At 42.4% G+C, this 17,347-nt stretch overlaps 2 protein-coding genes across 2 annotated transcripts in view; one reads left to right on the top strand and one right to left on the bottom strand.

The window, feature by feature from the left end:
- GCLC (glutamate-cysteine ligase catalytic subunit) overlaps positions 1 to 14,241 on the bottom strand; it is a 31,291-nt gene extending 17,050 nt beyond the window's left edge. Inside the window, 2 exon segments of the mRNA XM_030446791.1 lie at positions 487 to 599; positions 13,984 to 14,241. Of these exon segments, the coding sequence (XP_030302651.1) occupies positions 487 to 599; positions 13,984 to 14,133 (263 nt within the window). The 5' untranslated portion in view covers positions 14,134 to 14,241.
- Positions 14,132 to 15,510, top strand: LOC115598072. Its single transcript, XM_030447576.1, has 3 exons — positions 14,132 to 14,270; positions 14,314 to 14,732; positions 14,822 to 15,510. The coding sequence occupies exons 1-3, from the start codon at positions 14,132 to 14,134 to the stop codon at positions 14,870 to 14,872; spliced, it is 609 nt and encodes a 202-aa protein (XP_030303436.1). The 3' UTR covers positions 14,873 to 15,510.
- The last annotated feature ends 1,837 nt before the right edge of the window (positions 15,511 to 17,347 follow it).

Raw genomic sequence — 17,347 nt, 5'->3', positions numbered from 1 at the left:
CAAAAACTCCATGAGAGAGGACGTGGAAGAACTTCCCTGCTGTCCTTACATCTGCCCTCCTCATTCTGCCAAAAATGGGAGAGTTCTTTTAGAGACAGCAGGATTCCCTCTACAGCATTCACAGACTACTGAAGTCAGAGATACAGAGGCATAAACACAGCCTTTAGAGGTCAGGGAAGGTCTAGTACCAATTTATTGTGTAGGCAAAGACACAAAAACAGCAAGACAAAGCAAATCTCCAAATGGCAAATTCTGTGGGCTCACCATTGCATCTTTTTTTGCAGGCATAACACAGAAGGTGCACGATGTGCCTGCAAGTGTGCTCAAATCTTTCACTTCCTGCACCCCAAATCTATCTGAAAATATCGCTCTCTGCGGCTCACAGTTTTACTGACAGCAGACCTGAAAGTTAATCCAGGTTTACAAAACTGTGCACTTATCATAACAGGAGGGAAAAAAAAAAAGACACAGGAAACAGCTACTCACTTGGGGTTTACCTTCTCTCCCTTGTCTTGCAGTGTTTGAAGAACTTCTTCACCACAAAGCACCAAGCGCACTTTCTTGTTCTCATGGTCAAATTTTACTAACATATATTCCACCTTGTAAATAATAAAAACAAAATAAAACAATTAAATGATAAGATTTTGTTCAGACACAAAGACGTTGGCACATAATTTTAAGAATCAACTGAAAAAGAAGTTCAGACTGAACTTTACAGAAGCTTAAAAACCATCACTAACTATGAACACGGTAAATAATACTGGAGAAGATAGCTGCACACTTATTTAATTGTGAATAAAGAATTGCATTTGAATGCCTTGAAACTGGCCTTAATTTTCCCCCTCATTCCCGTAACTGTGGCTATTTCACAAAAAGATTCCTCAGTCTGTATTTGTCTCATTACTTCTCAGACAAAGAAAAAAAAAATTATTACCCAAATTATTATGCAAATTATTACCCACAAACATCTTTCTGTCATCCTGTGAGTTAAGTCTCTTCTGCTGCTGGCAAAAAACCAAAACAAAACTAAAACCAAAACAACATCCACACCAAAAAGAGTCATTTTACAAACAAGACATCTATTTACAACCATCTCTTGTTGGGACTATTTATTACTAGCAGGACAGAGCCTCATTTAAAGGACATGGAAAGCTTACGGTTGATACAGACAGCATCAGTCCAGCTATTAACACATTCCAGCTCTTGGTACAGCACAAGGAGTTTCCACCCCTTCTTCATCCAGCTTTTCTTCCCTGCTGCCTAGCAGTGCACCTTGCCCAGGACTTCTGTCTCTTCGCCCTGAACCTGCTCCAGGCTGTGACCTACAGCCACTCCTGGTGACACACCAGTAGAGAACTTGACCCAGCAAGCTACTAAAAGCAGTGGTGCCAATGCTGCCTACCAGCACTGGAGAATATTGTTTTCCTAAAAAGATTATCTGAAAGCAGCCAAATCTGGAACACCCTTATATCAAACTTTCTTATCTGCATGCATATTTGCTACCAAAGTTCCCATTAAGACTTTTAGAGAGCTACCCAGCACAGCAACCCAACACCCACCTGGACCTCATAGCCCTTCAGTACTTACTGATATAATCTATTTCCCATTTGGCAGGGGATGCTTTGTGATGTTCTGGAAAGCATGAAAGACAAAACAGCACACAAGTGTGATGTACTGGCTACCAAGTAAAAGCTGAGGTTGTACATGGAAATGCATCACAAGGGTACTGGCTTTGAAAAGCCCTGGCTGGACTAGCAGTGATACACAGTACCTTGTGTAGGAGGCTCTCAATCTGCTGCCTCCAGACTCTCACACCTCATCTAATACAAACACCATCCTGTAGTTAAAAATTCAGGCTGCAGTCCATAGATAGAATTTGTCAGGTTTCACACCGTGCTCCTCAGTTTTGTTTTCTGACACCACCTGAAAACACATCCACTAGTACTTACCAAACACCCCTGCTCCAGCCCCAGAAGTTCAGATTCATGCAAAATGTTGATCTTAAAATCTCAGCATACCAACTCAAGGGGACTTCTATTAAGTAATTTAGTCTGACGTGGGATAGGAGAGACCAGCTGGGCCACTGACAACATGGAAATTGTGCAGGTTTCCCAGCACACTGCAAGTGGATTTGTGGGTTTTTTCATTTTGGGCTTCATTCCTTTGGTTGCTTCAGTGTTCATGGAAGTTATTGCTAGCTACTGTAACAGCAAATACAATCCCTGTTGGGATTTCCTATTAAATCACGAGCAGCATTATCCAAGAGAGTTTGTAATTCTACGGAATCTGATTAGACACAAACTCTAGAGGGACTCATTTAGCTGTTATACATGTTCTTTGTATTTTTTAAGATCAAGTTTTAATCTCCTAGAGAAAAATAATGCTTACTGGTTTCTGTACAAGGCAGCATTTCTTTGTGTGTTTTGTATGTATTATGCCACAATAACCTACTTGAGATAATTAACCCATTTACTTGCTATCTAGAACCAGACTCTGTAGTGACACTTGACCCAAGACTACTGGCAACAAAAAAGGACTTCTCTCACACCTTCCCGTTTCCTACCACGAGCCCTACATTATATCCTACTACTTTGGAAAAGCATTACCCTCATTCAGTCCCAGCCTGAACTAGAGGAAGTACCCAAGTGTACAGTTCTCTGAGACACCAAGACAGATGCATCAAGCCCACCACATGCGTGGCCTCCCACCAGACTGCCTGTGTGGTCCAGGAGCAGAGGAGAGGCTAAGGAACTGCATCTGTCTTTGAGAGACCTCAAAGTTTATCCATCATTATGTTGATGTTACTGTGATTAACCTACTGTCCTAATAATCCCTCTCCAAATGAAACTGCAGTGAGCTGATGGTGTGAACTCTGCACCTGCCTATAAGCTATATTACAAGTTTTACAAGAAAATAAGCAAAAAGTGTAAAAGAAACACTATACCAAGAAGGCAAAACCAAAGAAATAAAAATGTTTCATAATCCAAGTGCAGTAGTGAATACAGTGCATTTATGCATCTAGCTTTAGAAACAAATACTACTCATGCCTCCAGAAACATTGACTAAATCTTCAAAGCTGTCTTAACACACAGAAGATCTGCCATTAATTTTAATGAGAAAAGAAAAAGTCCTTCAGAGAGCTGCCAATGTTTCCAAGTAACCCACAGAGTATCTCATCAAAAGAGGGACTGACTGAATGGGCATTCTTAAAGAATTTAATTTAAGCTCATCAAAAGACTTAGCCTTCAGCTAGAGACAGAGAAACAAATTCAGAGTTCACATATTGTTACACTTCAGGCTCATCATTTACAGGCCTCTCACAAGTTCTGTCTACAATAAAATTCAGAGAATTGCAGCCAAGCTGAAAGCATCAGAACTCATGGCAGAGCTTCAAGTGTGCAAAATATGTGGCATTTCACTCAACATTCATAATTCATCATTTTCCAAGCACTTTACAGTTCACTTTTCTCTCTAATTTTAAGAAGGCTCCCCAGCAAGCAGCAAAACACCTGTGAAGTAAATTACTGATGCAGGTGGCTGCCAAGCAGCCTTCTAAGAGCTGGGTGGAAAGCACACCATGCCATGGTAAGAAGGGTGGCCACTTTGGACCTGTGTGTCCAGCCACTGTTCTCACCCTGCAGCAAACCCTATGCATCTCCACCCTCCGGCCAGCATGTCCTGCAGGGCTGTCGAGGATGAGGAGGCCTCCCAGCTTCTCCCTGCAGACAGACACACAGCACTGCTTCAGGGGACAAACTCTCTGATCAGTCCAGGCCTGCATGAAATGCAGAAGTGAGTTGGTACCTTACCAGAGGAAGGAACACCAACTTGGCCAGCAATGTTGCAAAGCAAAGCTGTAAATATACACAAACTGAGCAAGCTTAGTAATAATAATAAGAAAACAAACAACTTTCCAAGTTACATGCTTTAAAAGAAGCAAATAAATTCTCACTTAGAGCAAATAGTCTCAGTATCTACTCATCAGCCAACATTCTTTACAGGCTTCTATATTCTTAGCTACAGACTTGCAACATACTGCATCTACAAAGTACTTGGCATCCCAGCTCTGTCCCACAGCCATATCTTCTAGGAAAGTTCTATGTGCTATTCACTTGCCAGCAGAACAGCACCTGGAATGGCATTACTTCACCTGTTGCAATTATTCCTCATGGTTGGCTACCAAGAAAATGTCAGGATTTTGAAAATTCTTTCATGTTGTCTCCACAAATGCAGCCACAAAGTGAGACCTTGAAGCCCCTCAGCTGGTGAGCAGCCAAACCACTCTCCATGCATTAAGCCAAAATGGTTGCGCTGGACTTGCCTAGTGGTGAAGTGGAGGACTATAGTTGTCTGGAAATGGTAAGCATGTCTGAAATTGTGTTTCAGTGTCTGAGTTATTTGACCATAATTGCATATTATTTCTGCATAAAGCACACTACTTAAAAAGGAAGACATATCAGGCAAGTGACTCTTGTAGCAATTCTAAAGACCAATGAGAATTGAACTGGACATACAGCCTACGTATGAAAATATTTGTCTTGGCAGTGGTCTGCTTTCCAGTATCAAACCCCCTCCTCACATACTCAAATAACACCATCATGCTGAGCATGTTAGGAACAAACACTATGTACTGGCTCAGAGTAAAGCCTGTGCTCCAGAGCTGATGTTAAAATCCTTTTAACATTTTAAATACTTTAATAACATTAAAGTATTTGCCACAGTATGTCTGCATATGAAAACACGGCTAAACACAGAGTCTGGATTTTCATACTCTACAGAAGTAAGATGCTGAAAATTATACAATAGAGGAAAATAGTTTAAGAAGAATGACCCAAGCAGAACCTTTTCTGAGAGGAAAGCAAGGTAAGTCTTTATCTACCTATGAAAAACAGTTCCCTGTGCATACGTTTTACCACATTTGTGATCATCCATCTCAGCTGGGGATGCCCTATCGTTGGAAGCATCCAAGTCAAGGTTGGGATGGGACTTTCGAGCAACCAATTGTATGGAAGAAATGTTTTTGGCCCACGGAAGAAGTGTTTGACTAGGTGATCTTAAATGTCCCTTTCCAACCCAATCTACTCTGTGATTCTACAAAATCGTACAGGACAAATCACAAACTCACAGAACACCACTAATTCCTCAAGGGCATAATAAGGGATATTGAAGGTTCCTTTCTCCTTCAACAGGGGCAAATATTTGCCACATACACTCTGGGAGAATTGATAGCCCTCTACTTACACATACCTTTCCCTCAGGCCAGGAGCTTTAAGAGAAATTGTAAATTTTTCCTAAACACTACGAAGAGGTCCTGTGGCTTTTGTTTACTAATACCAAAAGCCCACTAAAACCCTTAACAAATATATCTTCATGAAAATATTTATATATATACATAGAAAATAAAATTTAAGTAAACTTTCTTCTCAGAGCATACAGAAACAAAACTAATTTCACTAGTTATTAAGCTCCATTATGGCAGAAAAAAAGCAGTTCCCTCACACATTTTTGGTCATTTAATGCATCATTAATGTGTCATTAAAATTACAGTCTACAGGACAAAGTTTTAATAATCTAACTTTTCATTAGACTCTTTGCCACAGCCTCCAGTGTTAAGAGACAAAAAGCAGGGTTTTTTTTCTGTACAGACACATACTTCTGATGGCTGTAGAGCACAATACTCCAGAATTTTTTTTTTTAATCCAGTAATTTTTTCACCATTGCTGTGATAAAATATGGAGCTACAGTAATAACCAGCTGGTAACAGACCTTTAATGAGAGGTTTGCTGGCCCACAAAAGCAAGTCTTAGCTTGAGGGAGCAAAGCTTGGAGGAAAACAACTCAAAGGGCTCCAGAAGCTGGTTACCCCATTTCTAGCCAGCAAGACCCCAGCCCAGACTGAGCGCTGGCATGAGGCAGAGTATTTCCATGCTCACAAGGTTATTATGGGTACTGTCCATCACAGCAGTAATTGCAATAATCTACTATGAACACAAAATGAAGATTGAAAAATATTTCCCAGAATGCCTCATTTTGATCAAGATAAGAAGTGGCCAGTCCAATGAACAAAGCACCATCTCTAACTCTATACAAAGGTTACTTGCAGACACCAGGCCCTAAAACCAAAACACAACTGGTGTTTTATGTAACACTGACAACAAGCAAATACATCAAGAACTTCTATGCCACATTGAAGATAACCACAGATAAAGAAAACACAGATAAAGAAGAATACAGGGGCTCTGACTGCAGTTAACAGAGCCAGTGACGTGCTCCTGCCTGCTCCCGTACATATGCTGACATCAGGACTGCAGATTTTCTTTTTCATGGGATACTACATGACTAGGGATATCTGTGCTGTACATACCACAAACCAGGGAGCAGGGCTATTGAAAACTAAGATCTAGAGGTTATAATCACTTGCATGCTTCTGAAGATCAAGATGTGGTGCTTTAGAGAACAAAGTCTCTTCATTGTGACAGCTGCACTATTGTAACACCTGAAGTAATACTATAAAAAGGCTGGGATAATATAATTTTAGATTTTTTGAGCAAAGACAACTTTAAGACATTTCACTTATGAATTTTCAGACCTAAAGAAGAAAAAGTACAAGTATTTGGCACAACTGTATTTTCTATTCCCACAGGCTATATGTTTTTATATAATAGCAAAAGACCATTTAATTAAATATGAAACAAGATGGTGCAGGCTTCTAAGTTGCCTCTTGCATCAAAAAGAATTAAAAAAACAAACAAGCAAGCTAGCAAACAACATCAACAACATCTTTCCTGTACTCATTCTTCTGACTCACCCGTTCTCATACCATTAAGCAAAAACATGTGTCTGCACAGCAAGGAGAAAAGGAAGTCCTGTGACAAAAGAGGAATAACGTTGAAGCAATAGACAACAATCTCATGACAAGATCACAAGAGACTTACTTGACTTCCAGAACAGAGTATTTCACTGTGAACAGAAATACATCTCTATCAGAAAAAGACAAACAGCAGATAATTTTTTTCTTACTAAGATCAGGAAGGAGGAAATCAATGCATACCATGGGAGCTGGTTGCTAATTATAACAAACTGTAGCTTGTTAAGGAAATAAAACAGCAACACCCCCCACCTCCAAACTAGTTTCTATGAATTGCAAAATTAGCTTTTGAAAATGCATCTCACTATAAACTATAGCAAGCCCTGCATTATCACATGCATAACACATGCAGTGGCAAAGCTCACAGGTAGGTCAGTGATCCTGCACTACAACCTACACCTATCTTATCACCTGGCTATGGACAAAATGAGGGGAAGGAGGCTGAAGCAAAACAATGAGTCACCAGGGAAGTTAACACATCACGCACATTTTGATAGCTCATGGCTTTAGATATAATTCAGTTTAAGCTTCCCCTGATATGAGGACTTTTTCAGGCAGAAAAAGTAGCTTCGTGACTCTCAGGCAAAGCACCCAGAGAAGGAATACACGAGGAGACTGTTGAAGGAAACCTACTGTCAATATTCAAACACATATATTAGTGTACTCACTTTTGAGGTAGCATAAATACACTTGAGGCTGCCAAACAGCATGAGCTGATGCATTAACATCATACCTTTAGACCCTGCCCCAGAAACACCACTATAATAAATAGCAGGTGCAGTTACACAAGGTTTTAAGGAAACACTGAATCTATTTGTTCACAAATAACATCACTGCCCCTTTACTTAGCCAAATAAAGCTCAGGAAGGATGAAGGAGCAGACAGGTGACAAATAACCAAATCTTTCACGGGTGCTGCCTCCCCCATGCGGCAAGCAGACAAATACATCGATTAAGACAGCTCCCATTCAGATGCATCCACACATGCTGCCTCTGGCAAGGAGCCACCATGAGGAGTTTCTGCATGAAAGAAATTCAAAACACATTCTGTTTATGGAATTTTGCTGGGTGAGGGAGAGACTAATATGATTGTCTTAAATGGACAAGAGCTCAAATGTGAAAAACAATTTTGTAAACTTCAGGCTACATTAGCTGATTATAAGCAATGAGATTCCAGGAAAAGCTTTTAAAACAAAGCAACTTCTGCATGCAGTAATAATGCAGCAGTTTGTACCAAATGAGCATGTGAGATCATCAAATATTGATAATGAGTCTGTATGATGACTTGGCTGAATTGCTGAATTTCTTTTTTAAAAAGATTATTGACAGTCAGGAAATACAACAATTACTTTTGTAGATTCTGATTTACAACATAAAGTAAAAAGCTAGTTTAAAAATTTCAGATGAACTTTAAAGAAGGCTTGACAGTTGTGTCACTGACAGTTACGTAAGTGGTTTGGACAGAGGGTTGAGCATCTTGCAGCACGTGGAGTTTAAAGAAACCATAACCCATAATAAACTGTCTATTCTCATCCTTCATGTAAGTGTCTATCTCTGCTTCAAAGGCTGTTCTGTGATATCTCGCTCCGCAGACATTTAGAATTCGTAAAGTAAGTAAATTATCATTAAAAGGGACATCTGCTGCTTTCTGTTCCAAGTAGGTTTAGCCAAATTTATTGGCAAATGAGGAAAGAATACCACCTTTCCTATATACTCCGATGCTCTCTAAACTTAGTGCTTCTTTTATCAGTCACAGTCCTTTCTTATCTTCAATTAGAACATTGCTGCACACACACATATCTGTGACTCTCACTAAGCCTCACTGATATATTTTAAAGAAGAGATGACAAGAACTTCATCTGTGTATTTTAGGGATAGCAGTTGTGCTGATTTTATGCACCTGGTAAGCTAGCCCTGCTAGTGTTAAACAATGCCCTAGACTTTGTTCCTGGTCTTAGATTTGTGACAGAAAAACAGAAGCCTCAGACTGGGTGCATCTGAACCCAAACTCATTTCCTTAGGATGCAGCAATTATTTTACCAACCTAAAGTTCTGCAGACTGTAATGCAACATCACCAACTGTACCATTACACATGGCTATTCCCTAAAAACCCAAACCCAAACAAAAAACTACACAGCTATAAAAATGCAAGAAGACATTAATGACATAGCAGGGGCCCTGGAAAAAATAATTCATCTTCTAATCAGAAGCAAAACCTTTGGGACATTCTGGGAGGAACCTTTGGCCTCTCTTCGTGCAGCATCTTGAAAAGGGCTGCTCCATCTGTTGCACAAGGAAGTGCTGAGCAGTCAAGTGTTCATTTTTTGTTCTCATTTTATTTATTCATATGGTATAAATAAAAATCCTAATGTATAAGGATGAGAATGAATCAAGAGTATGGAAAAAAAAAACGAGAGAAGGTTAAAAAACATTAAAAAAGCACCAGCACGAAGGTTAAAACCCCACTGGAATTATATCAGGAAGACTTCAACTTACAATCAGTGCAGTGGCACATTTTTCACACTGCCTCATACAATTCATTATCAAACCTGTTTTAAAGGCCTCCAAATTTCACTCCAAGTCTCCATGAAGAAAACAACTTTCTAAAAGCTGAAGGTATTATGTGCTACATCCCAACACTAACAGGAACAAGACTCAAAGGTACCAACAGGGTCATTATGTCCAATCTCACTAAACAAGGCTCAGCAAGTCAGATTACAATTTCATTCACATACACCTCAAAGTAAAACTGTCATGTTCTGCCCATGCTCACTTTTCCAACTCTCCTTCTGAGTGGATCTCCCTCCAGCATACCTTCCTTGACATTTTCATATGCTGAAGCAGCTCTTCCTTATACTTCATTGTTTCTTTGCCCCCACCAAGTTTCCTTCTCCAACTCCTCTTGATTCTACCATTTCTTCCCAGTCCAGATAGGTGTTCAGCCTGGAGAGCAACCAACCTGTCTCATTTAGCAGCACAACAAGCCACAGAAAAACTTAATCAAATATTACATGTATGAATACATATGTACATGTAGTTATGCATGGTGTGCCACAACTCATACTCTTAAATGCATACTCAGCACAAAGCAATGGCAATAAGCCTAGCCAGGGCCTGTCATTCCACTTGTCTGATCGAGTGCCCCATTAAGCTGCAAAGTGAAATTTAAGCAACATCCGTCAGCTTAGAGGAATGCAATCAGCAGATGAGAGGCACTGAACAGCACAGGAGATTGGTAATGCACTGGCATAGAAGAGAGCTTTCTGGGATAAAAGCTTGGAAGCAGTAGAATAGGCTTTGCCTTACTCTCAAAACCCCTTTAAAACTCTTTTGGTACCACTAACATCTGCCAAGCTGCACAGACTAATTGTCTCACATAGTACCTACTAAATCTACTGGAGTTTCAAAACACAGAACCAAAAAGTTGCAGGCTTTTGCATATGCTGCACAAAAACCCCCAAACAAAACAAACGTAATGACCTCTACTCTGCAAATCTAAAGACAAGCATATATTGTTGGATGGGAGAGGAAACTGAAAGCACAAGGAAACCATGAGACTACTGTTTAGCATGATGGAGTCTCATCAGCAGATCTAACTGTTGCCCAACTTTTGTGGGCATTAAGGCAAGGATACTAAAGGGAGGTCTGATGAGGAATAATGGAATAGTTCAGTGTTTTGAACTTTATACAGTCAGAAGTCAAGCGTAAACAGGCAGATCAAAATGTCAGTTTTAAATGAAGCAGAAGGATCATTAATAGGCAAAGGACATTTACCTGCAAATGCAGATTCAAGGAGATTTTTAGAATTTTTTTTTTCAGCAAGTCTTATTTTCTGCAAACTCACATCTGTAGGCCTTTTTTTGTTTTTACCATGGCAAAGACTTCATGGTTGTGGAAAACAGAGCTAAAAAAAAACTGTCCCAAAAGAGGCAACAGGTGTTTGGTAAACCCTTTGGTTCTATTAACCCTGCAAGCAAGAAGATAACTGACTTTTGAAGAGACAGCAAAATCAGTGTTTTGACCTTCTCAGCTCTTTACTCAGGAGAGGATGGCAACGCTAGGGAATAATACTCTGCAATTCAAGCTGGGATGCTGCCTCTCTTCCTTCAAAACAAATGCCACTGTTCTGATCCAGTAGCACTTTTGCCTCAACCCTTTTGCCGGCACCCAGAAACAGAACTTGTATGACGATTCCCCACAGTTTCATTCCCTGGAGCAACACAGAATGGAGTTCCTAGGAGGTTACAAGCACCCCAAGTGGACCACCGCAGCTCTTATTACGAGTCTTACAATGTACACTGTGGAGTCCTGATGAAAACAGATCCAAAGCAAAGGCTGGTTCTCAAATATGGGATTTCTTTTTCACAGTGGGGATCAGTTAGATGGAGAAAAACTTCATAACTTCATCTGCTTTCAAAGTAAAACCCAAAATGTGCTAAGGAAGTTGTGCTGTTTTGGTTTTTTTTTTTCTCCTCATACGCATTCCTTAAAAATGAAGTAAAAAAAACCCAACACAACACTTTTTGCCAAACACTTTTCCAAAAACATCTCTCAAATACAAAAGCAATTTTGTTTATTCTGATTTAATCTCTACCACTAGGTGAAGGCTGTTATTTTCATTCTTGATTTGTATCTTCAAGAGGTGTTTTCAGGCAATAAAACTCCCTTGGGCTATGTATACATGAAGGTCAAAGTGCACAAAAGGCTTTTTCTGAAAACTGTTCAACTAGTCAGTTGATTCACCTAAACTGCATGCAAATGTGGCGCCACTTTCTAATAACTAGGTATTTAAGAAGCTAAAGAGAAAACAAACTTACTGCATTTTCCACTAGTCTACCTACACGACATCTAATTCAGAAGTTATGGAGGCAGTTGTGGCTTTGTGCTTGCACAAAAGCAGACTGGCAACATGTATCTGGTAACAGCAGATGTTATGATGCACCATGTAAAGAAAAAAAAAAGTAATAGAATTAAGATAGGTTGTCCAAACTTAGATTACTACCATTTTCTAAAGTCAGAGGTAGATGATGAATTGTGTTACCTGATCTCTGAACATTGAGAGGCATTTCAAATACATCTCTTACTTATCAAAAACTTGGCAGTAAGCATACTGCTCTTAGAATTCTGCCCCTAGCCACACTGGGCACGACAAAAAAAATTGTTAACTTCATTAAACATAATGCACTAGCATTTATCAAGCATAAATACTTTCCCCGGGATAATCCCAATGCAAAAGGAAGATGAAGGCTCCTTTGGTACAGTCTTACCATACTGCTACTCTTACCAAGTGACCAGCTGCTGGGCACTGCAGGGCCAGTTCTGCTTGTCTCTTTCCTCCTCATGTTCCTGCTACTTTTCTCATGGTAACTTGTCAGATCTCTCAGTGAAACAGCAGAACCTCTGCTGAGAAAATGAAGCACTCTAGAAAACTGAATGGGAGAAGAGTTTTCTGCTGATTTGACTTCTTGAACTCATGTAGCTGGTAATGACACAAGGAAGGCAGAAGAAACATGAGCCTGAAGCAAGAGGAGGAAAGCTGAACCAGCCTCAGTTACCTTGTGAGACCTTGCCCTGAGAAAGCAAGGACAACTAAAACAACACCCACTGGAAAATGAGTACCCCATCCTAAAGATTAATGAGAAAACCCTCAAGCTATGTCTCAGAGCAACGGGGAGACACTGTCTATATACCTGAATTTAAGACTGTGACTCTGTTTTGTAATCATAATGTCAGTCACACAAGAGATGTAGGAAACAAGAGACATTAGACAGGGATAAATAAAAGTATATTTACATTTCCTCAATCCACACCACTCTGGCTGCAAAACTCTGCAGTGTAGACAACATACACTGGCAGCATCATTCCCTTCAGTGGACAGATTTTAGTGACCAAACCCCTATGCACACCTTTTGAAAGCAGGTCCTATGCTTGCCTTGCTCAGTTATGTTATGCATGACAGCAGCTCCTTAGAAGAACAGACTTTAAGAGACAAGATCTCTCAAGGTACATAAAGGGAACAGCATTTTTACCTGGCAAAGGGTATCTGTGGACAGCTACTGTTACCACCTGGACAAAGTTTTCTAACAAATGCCTTTGCTGTTCAGAAAGGAAATGGCCACGAGACAGAGATGGGATGGCCAAAGTCCCACACTGCTCACTTTCAGCTCTGCTCTTCGACATCCCTGCAGTCACACCACAGACACCTGCAAGCAAAAAACGTCAGACCACAGCAATATGGTTACAGATGGCATCTAGCGTGACACAGGCAAAGCTGCTCCCTGTTTTCAGGAAAAGTTGGGATCCTCAGAAAATCCTACTAATCAATACTCTCTTCCTCACAGATTGCTGTCAGTCTGAGGCACAATTCAGCACGAGTTTGCACGGCAACACATGTAACATCTGCGGTTCACGTTACTGTGTCCTCGGACACAAAGCACCTGTAGCAAAGTTCAAGTCAGGGTCGGAGTGAGTGATCATCCTGATGCTTACTGAAAAGGCAGGCTGGCTGGTGCTGGACGCCTGGGTAAAGCAAGGCTTGGTGGGTCCCTCTCCAAAGAGGAAAGCCAGGACCACGGAAAGCCATTTGCCACGCCGGGCTCAGCAGCCCATCTCCGCTCCCTGCTTCCCTCGTTCACCTCCCAAACACAGATTCTGAGGCTGAGCTGACACCACCTTGCAGCTCAGACGTACACATGCTTGAATCGGCCCTCAATTCACCGAAAAGAAACACCCAGGGACGAGCAGGCATCCCGGCTCCCGGGCATGCAGCTCCCCAGGGGCTGCTCAGGCGGAGCTACGGACGGAAGCACTGAAAGTTGTTTTAGCGTTTTAAAACCACACGTAATGCCGAGGTAAGAGTGCTGCGCAACCGGAGGCGGCGATTGAGCCAGACTATGTGTGTATGGAAAACAAAGCCCCGCCGGGCCGCCTAAACTTTCCCCTCTCGCCGAGCAGCCGCGGCCGAGCGGCCGGACCCGCTCCCGGGCACGGCAGCGGGCAGGGCCCGGCCCGGGCCGCACCGCAGCGCACGCCCCACCACCGCAGCACCTGCGCCCGGGTGGCGGAGGCCGCGGCAAGGCCAAAGCAGGCCGTGCCGGTCCGTCCCGGGGTCTCACCTCGTCGCCCCACTTAAGGACGTCCTTGTGGCGGTCGCGCAGGGCGCGGTAGATGTGGAGGAACTGGAGGATGCCGTGCTTCCGCACGTGCTCCGCGTACCGCCGCGTCTCCTCCCAGCTCAGCGGCGAGCCCTGCGACAGCAGCCCCATGCCGGCCGGCGGCGGAGCGGAGCGGACCTGCGGCACCGAGAAAGCAGCGGAGGCGAGCGGAGCCTGCGCGGCGCGGGGTGCGCTCTGCGCCGCGGCAGCGGCGGCGGCGGGAGCCGAGCCCGGCGCCACGCGTGACGGTGGCGGCGCGTCACGCCGTGACTCAGCACTTTCCGCCGGCAGGCCCCGCCCACGGCTCCCCTCCGCTCCACTCTCCTGGCCGTGGAGTGCTGAGGCGCTGCCTGGTGGCGGGGTGGACTAGGGAGGCAATCACTCACCCACCCCTCGGCTCCCCGGGAGGTGGCGGCGCAGGAAGCGCCTCGGGAAAAGCGAACGCCGGCGAAGCCGCGGCTCTTCCAGCGCCCGTGTGTGTGTGGCGGCGCCGCTGCCCCGTTACTTTCCCGGAGCACCCTCCGAACATAGGGCAGGAGGCGTCCCTCTCCCGTGGGAGGGCTGCTGGAATGGTGGCGGGACAATGTCTTCCCCGGGATGCCGTAACAGAGCAGTTGGACCGGGCAGGAAGAGTCTCCGGGCGTCCCACTCTCTGGTGCGGGCGGGCCTGGCGTCTGCTTCTGGGGGAAAGGGAGCCTTGTGCGCCAAAGGTGTGACTCAAAGTGACTACTTAAAGGTCCTAACTAAAAAGTCCTAAAACGTAGACAGTAGACTGAAAGCTGTTGTGTATTCACTACAGATCAGAACACACATCTCCAAAAATTTGAGGTGCTCTAAGTGGGTGGAGTGAGACTCCGGAACAAAACACCTCATCTCCCCACAACATGTCTGCTCAGGCTGCAGAGCCCGTGTTCTGCTGTGGCTAAAGGCCCAGCTAAGGAAGATGTTACAGAAATGAGTTACCTGTGAGCTGCCCTGGAGGGAACGGGAACGGCATTCACCTCAGGAAAGAGGAAGCAGGGACATGTTACGGTGTGTATCTCATATTTGACACCACATAGAAGGAGAGCTCATCAGTGCTACCTGTGAAGTGTTTTCTAAAAGAGGAATGAAAACAAGGAACTGAAAGTTGACATGAAGAGAAAGGCTCTCACCTCTGAGAAGCTGAAATTCATCATGCCTGGACCCTGGTTTTTGTTATATTCACAGAGGTCTTTTGCTTTGTAGGCCTCAAAAACCAGCACAGCTGGTATGCAGTAGGATTGCATAGCTAAGGGATGGAGAATTAGTAGTATATTTAAGTTGTGGTATAGCCCACTAATGGATGAGCTGTATTATTAGGTATTTCATTAACTGAATGACTGTACTGACAAGAACTGACTAATTGTCTGTCTTCCAGGATATGAGGTATCTCAAGGATAGGACAAGTTCCCAAGACATTAGAGTAATAAATCTAAAATGCATTAGTGGAAAATATAAAATATTAAACTAAACCACTCAAAAGTAAAATGTTTTATATCTTGGTTATTTTTTTAATAATCTAAGTTTGTATGCACAGGGCAGCATTCACAGAACAAGAACAAGCAGTGACCCTTAAACTTACAAACATTTAATTCATAACATTATGCTTTTAGAAGCCTATGCCTTTTTAAAAACTTTTTTGTCTGAAATTGTAGTTGCTGATCTGTTTGAAAGCAGTCCTTGTAGATCTGGAGAAGGCCTGTTGGGTTACCTTGAGGGAGAACAAACCAATCTTTTAGTTAGAAATATCCCACCATCTTTCTCATTTTTTAAAACTTAGGACAAAAAAGATCTCACACTGGGCACCAGGCATCTCATGAGGCATATCCTTCATGGGAAAGTGAAGTTGTACTTTATTTCAGCCTTCACCCTACGTATTTGAGGATGGTTGCACCAAAAGATGAAGATTGAGCATTGGTACCACCATTCTGTCACTGACTGTTGGGTTTTTCACAGCTTTAAGTTTGAGCTGGAGCACCTGAGGAGCCCCAACAGTGGCAAATGTGGCCAAGTAACACGTAATGGCCTTTCTGCCAGCTGTGTTAGCCCCTTTCCTTCTCTCGGGGCAGTCAAGGTTGGTTTTAGAGCTTACATCGGAGCAAACTTGTCATTGTTGTCACATGAATCTGGGCAAACTTGTCTACTTTGTTTAGGATCCATGCTGCCAGTTCACTTGGCTGATAGTGAGAGCACTTCATTGCTGAGAAAAGTTTATGAAAGATCTGGGTATTTGGTGTGATCCCAGCTGCTTTGAGTGTGTTTCTGTGTATAACTGATTAAGCATTTCCAGCAGCATACAGAGAATTTCTAAACTAAGATCAGTTTTATTATAATGTAGCCTGCTATTACGTAGTCTGTACTCTTCAGCTGATGGCTAATGCTGCCCTTTGAATTGAAACTCAGAAGCACATTTTCAGTGTATTTCTCCAGGTTTAAACTCAGCTCATTTTTGTATTATTTGTGTTATTTCAGTGACTTTATTTGCTCTATTTTCAGTCTTACATGCTTAGCCTTATCAGCTGTAGAGCTAGTACATTGTTTATAACAGAAATCCAAGATGTTTTCCTTCTGCACCAGTAAAACTGATAAAAAATGTAAACTCTCTTTTCTCACGTTGTAATCTTTAGTGTAGCAGCATGACAAGTCTGTTTGTGAGGTGTTTACTGTCTTCAGCAGGAGCTTTTTGCAGTTTTAATGTGTGTGTTCTGGCAGAGCAGTGCTATCTGTAGTTTGCTTTGCAGGGAACTGTGGCACAGAGGAGTGTAATCCATTCTAAGGCTGACAGCATCACATCCAGAAGTGTTCCTTTGTGCATCATGTAAAATATGGCTTCAAGACAAATCACCGTTGTCTAATATCTGCCTTCATGCATAATGTTGTATAATTATTTCCAGTACACTTAATATAACGTAGAATTACTCCCAGTACACTTAATTTGAAAAGTTCTAACCATATAGGCAGTACTTTGGATGATGCTTCTAGTTTTGCTCTGTACCAATATCCCCAGCTCCAGGCCTTGACACTTTAGGCAGTTCAAAAGAAAAACTTGTGGATTCAACTTGGAAAAAAAAAAAGTTTGCTAGAAAAGCATTTTGTGGCAAAAAAAATATCTTCTGAAAAACATCCTTTGCCTAAATTTTGCAACATGAATCATCCTTTGTAAGAGCAGACAGCCTAAATTGCCCCTTTAAAAATCATAGAATCATTTGAATTCTAAAAGATCTTTAAGATCACCAAGTCCAACTGTTAACCTAACTCACTGCCAAGTCCACCACTAAATCATGTCCCTAAGCAACACAACCAC

Source organism: Calypte anna, chromosome 3 (assembly GCF_003957555.1).
Source record: "Calypte anna isolate BGI_N300 chromosome 3, bCalAnn1_v1.p, whole genome shotgun sequence".
Classification (NCBI taxonomy): Eukaryota; Metazoa; Chordata; class Aves; order Apodiformes; family Trochilidae; genus Calypte; species Calypte anna.
Note: the sequence above shows the minus strand (reverse complement) of the source record. Positions and strands in the feature narration are given on the sequence as shown.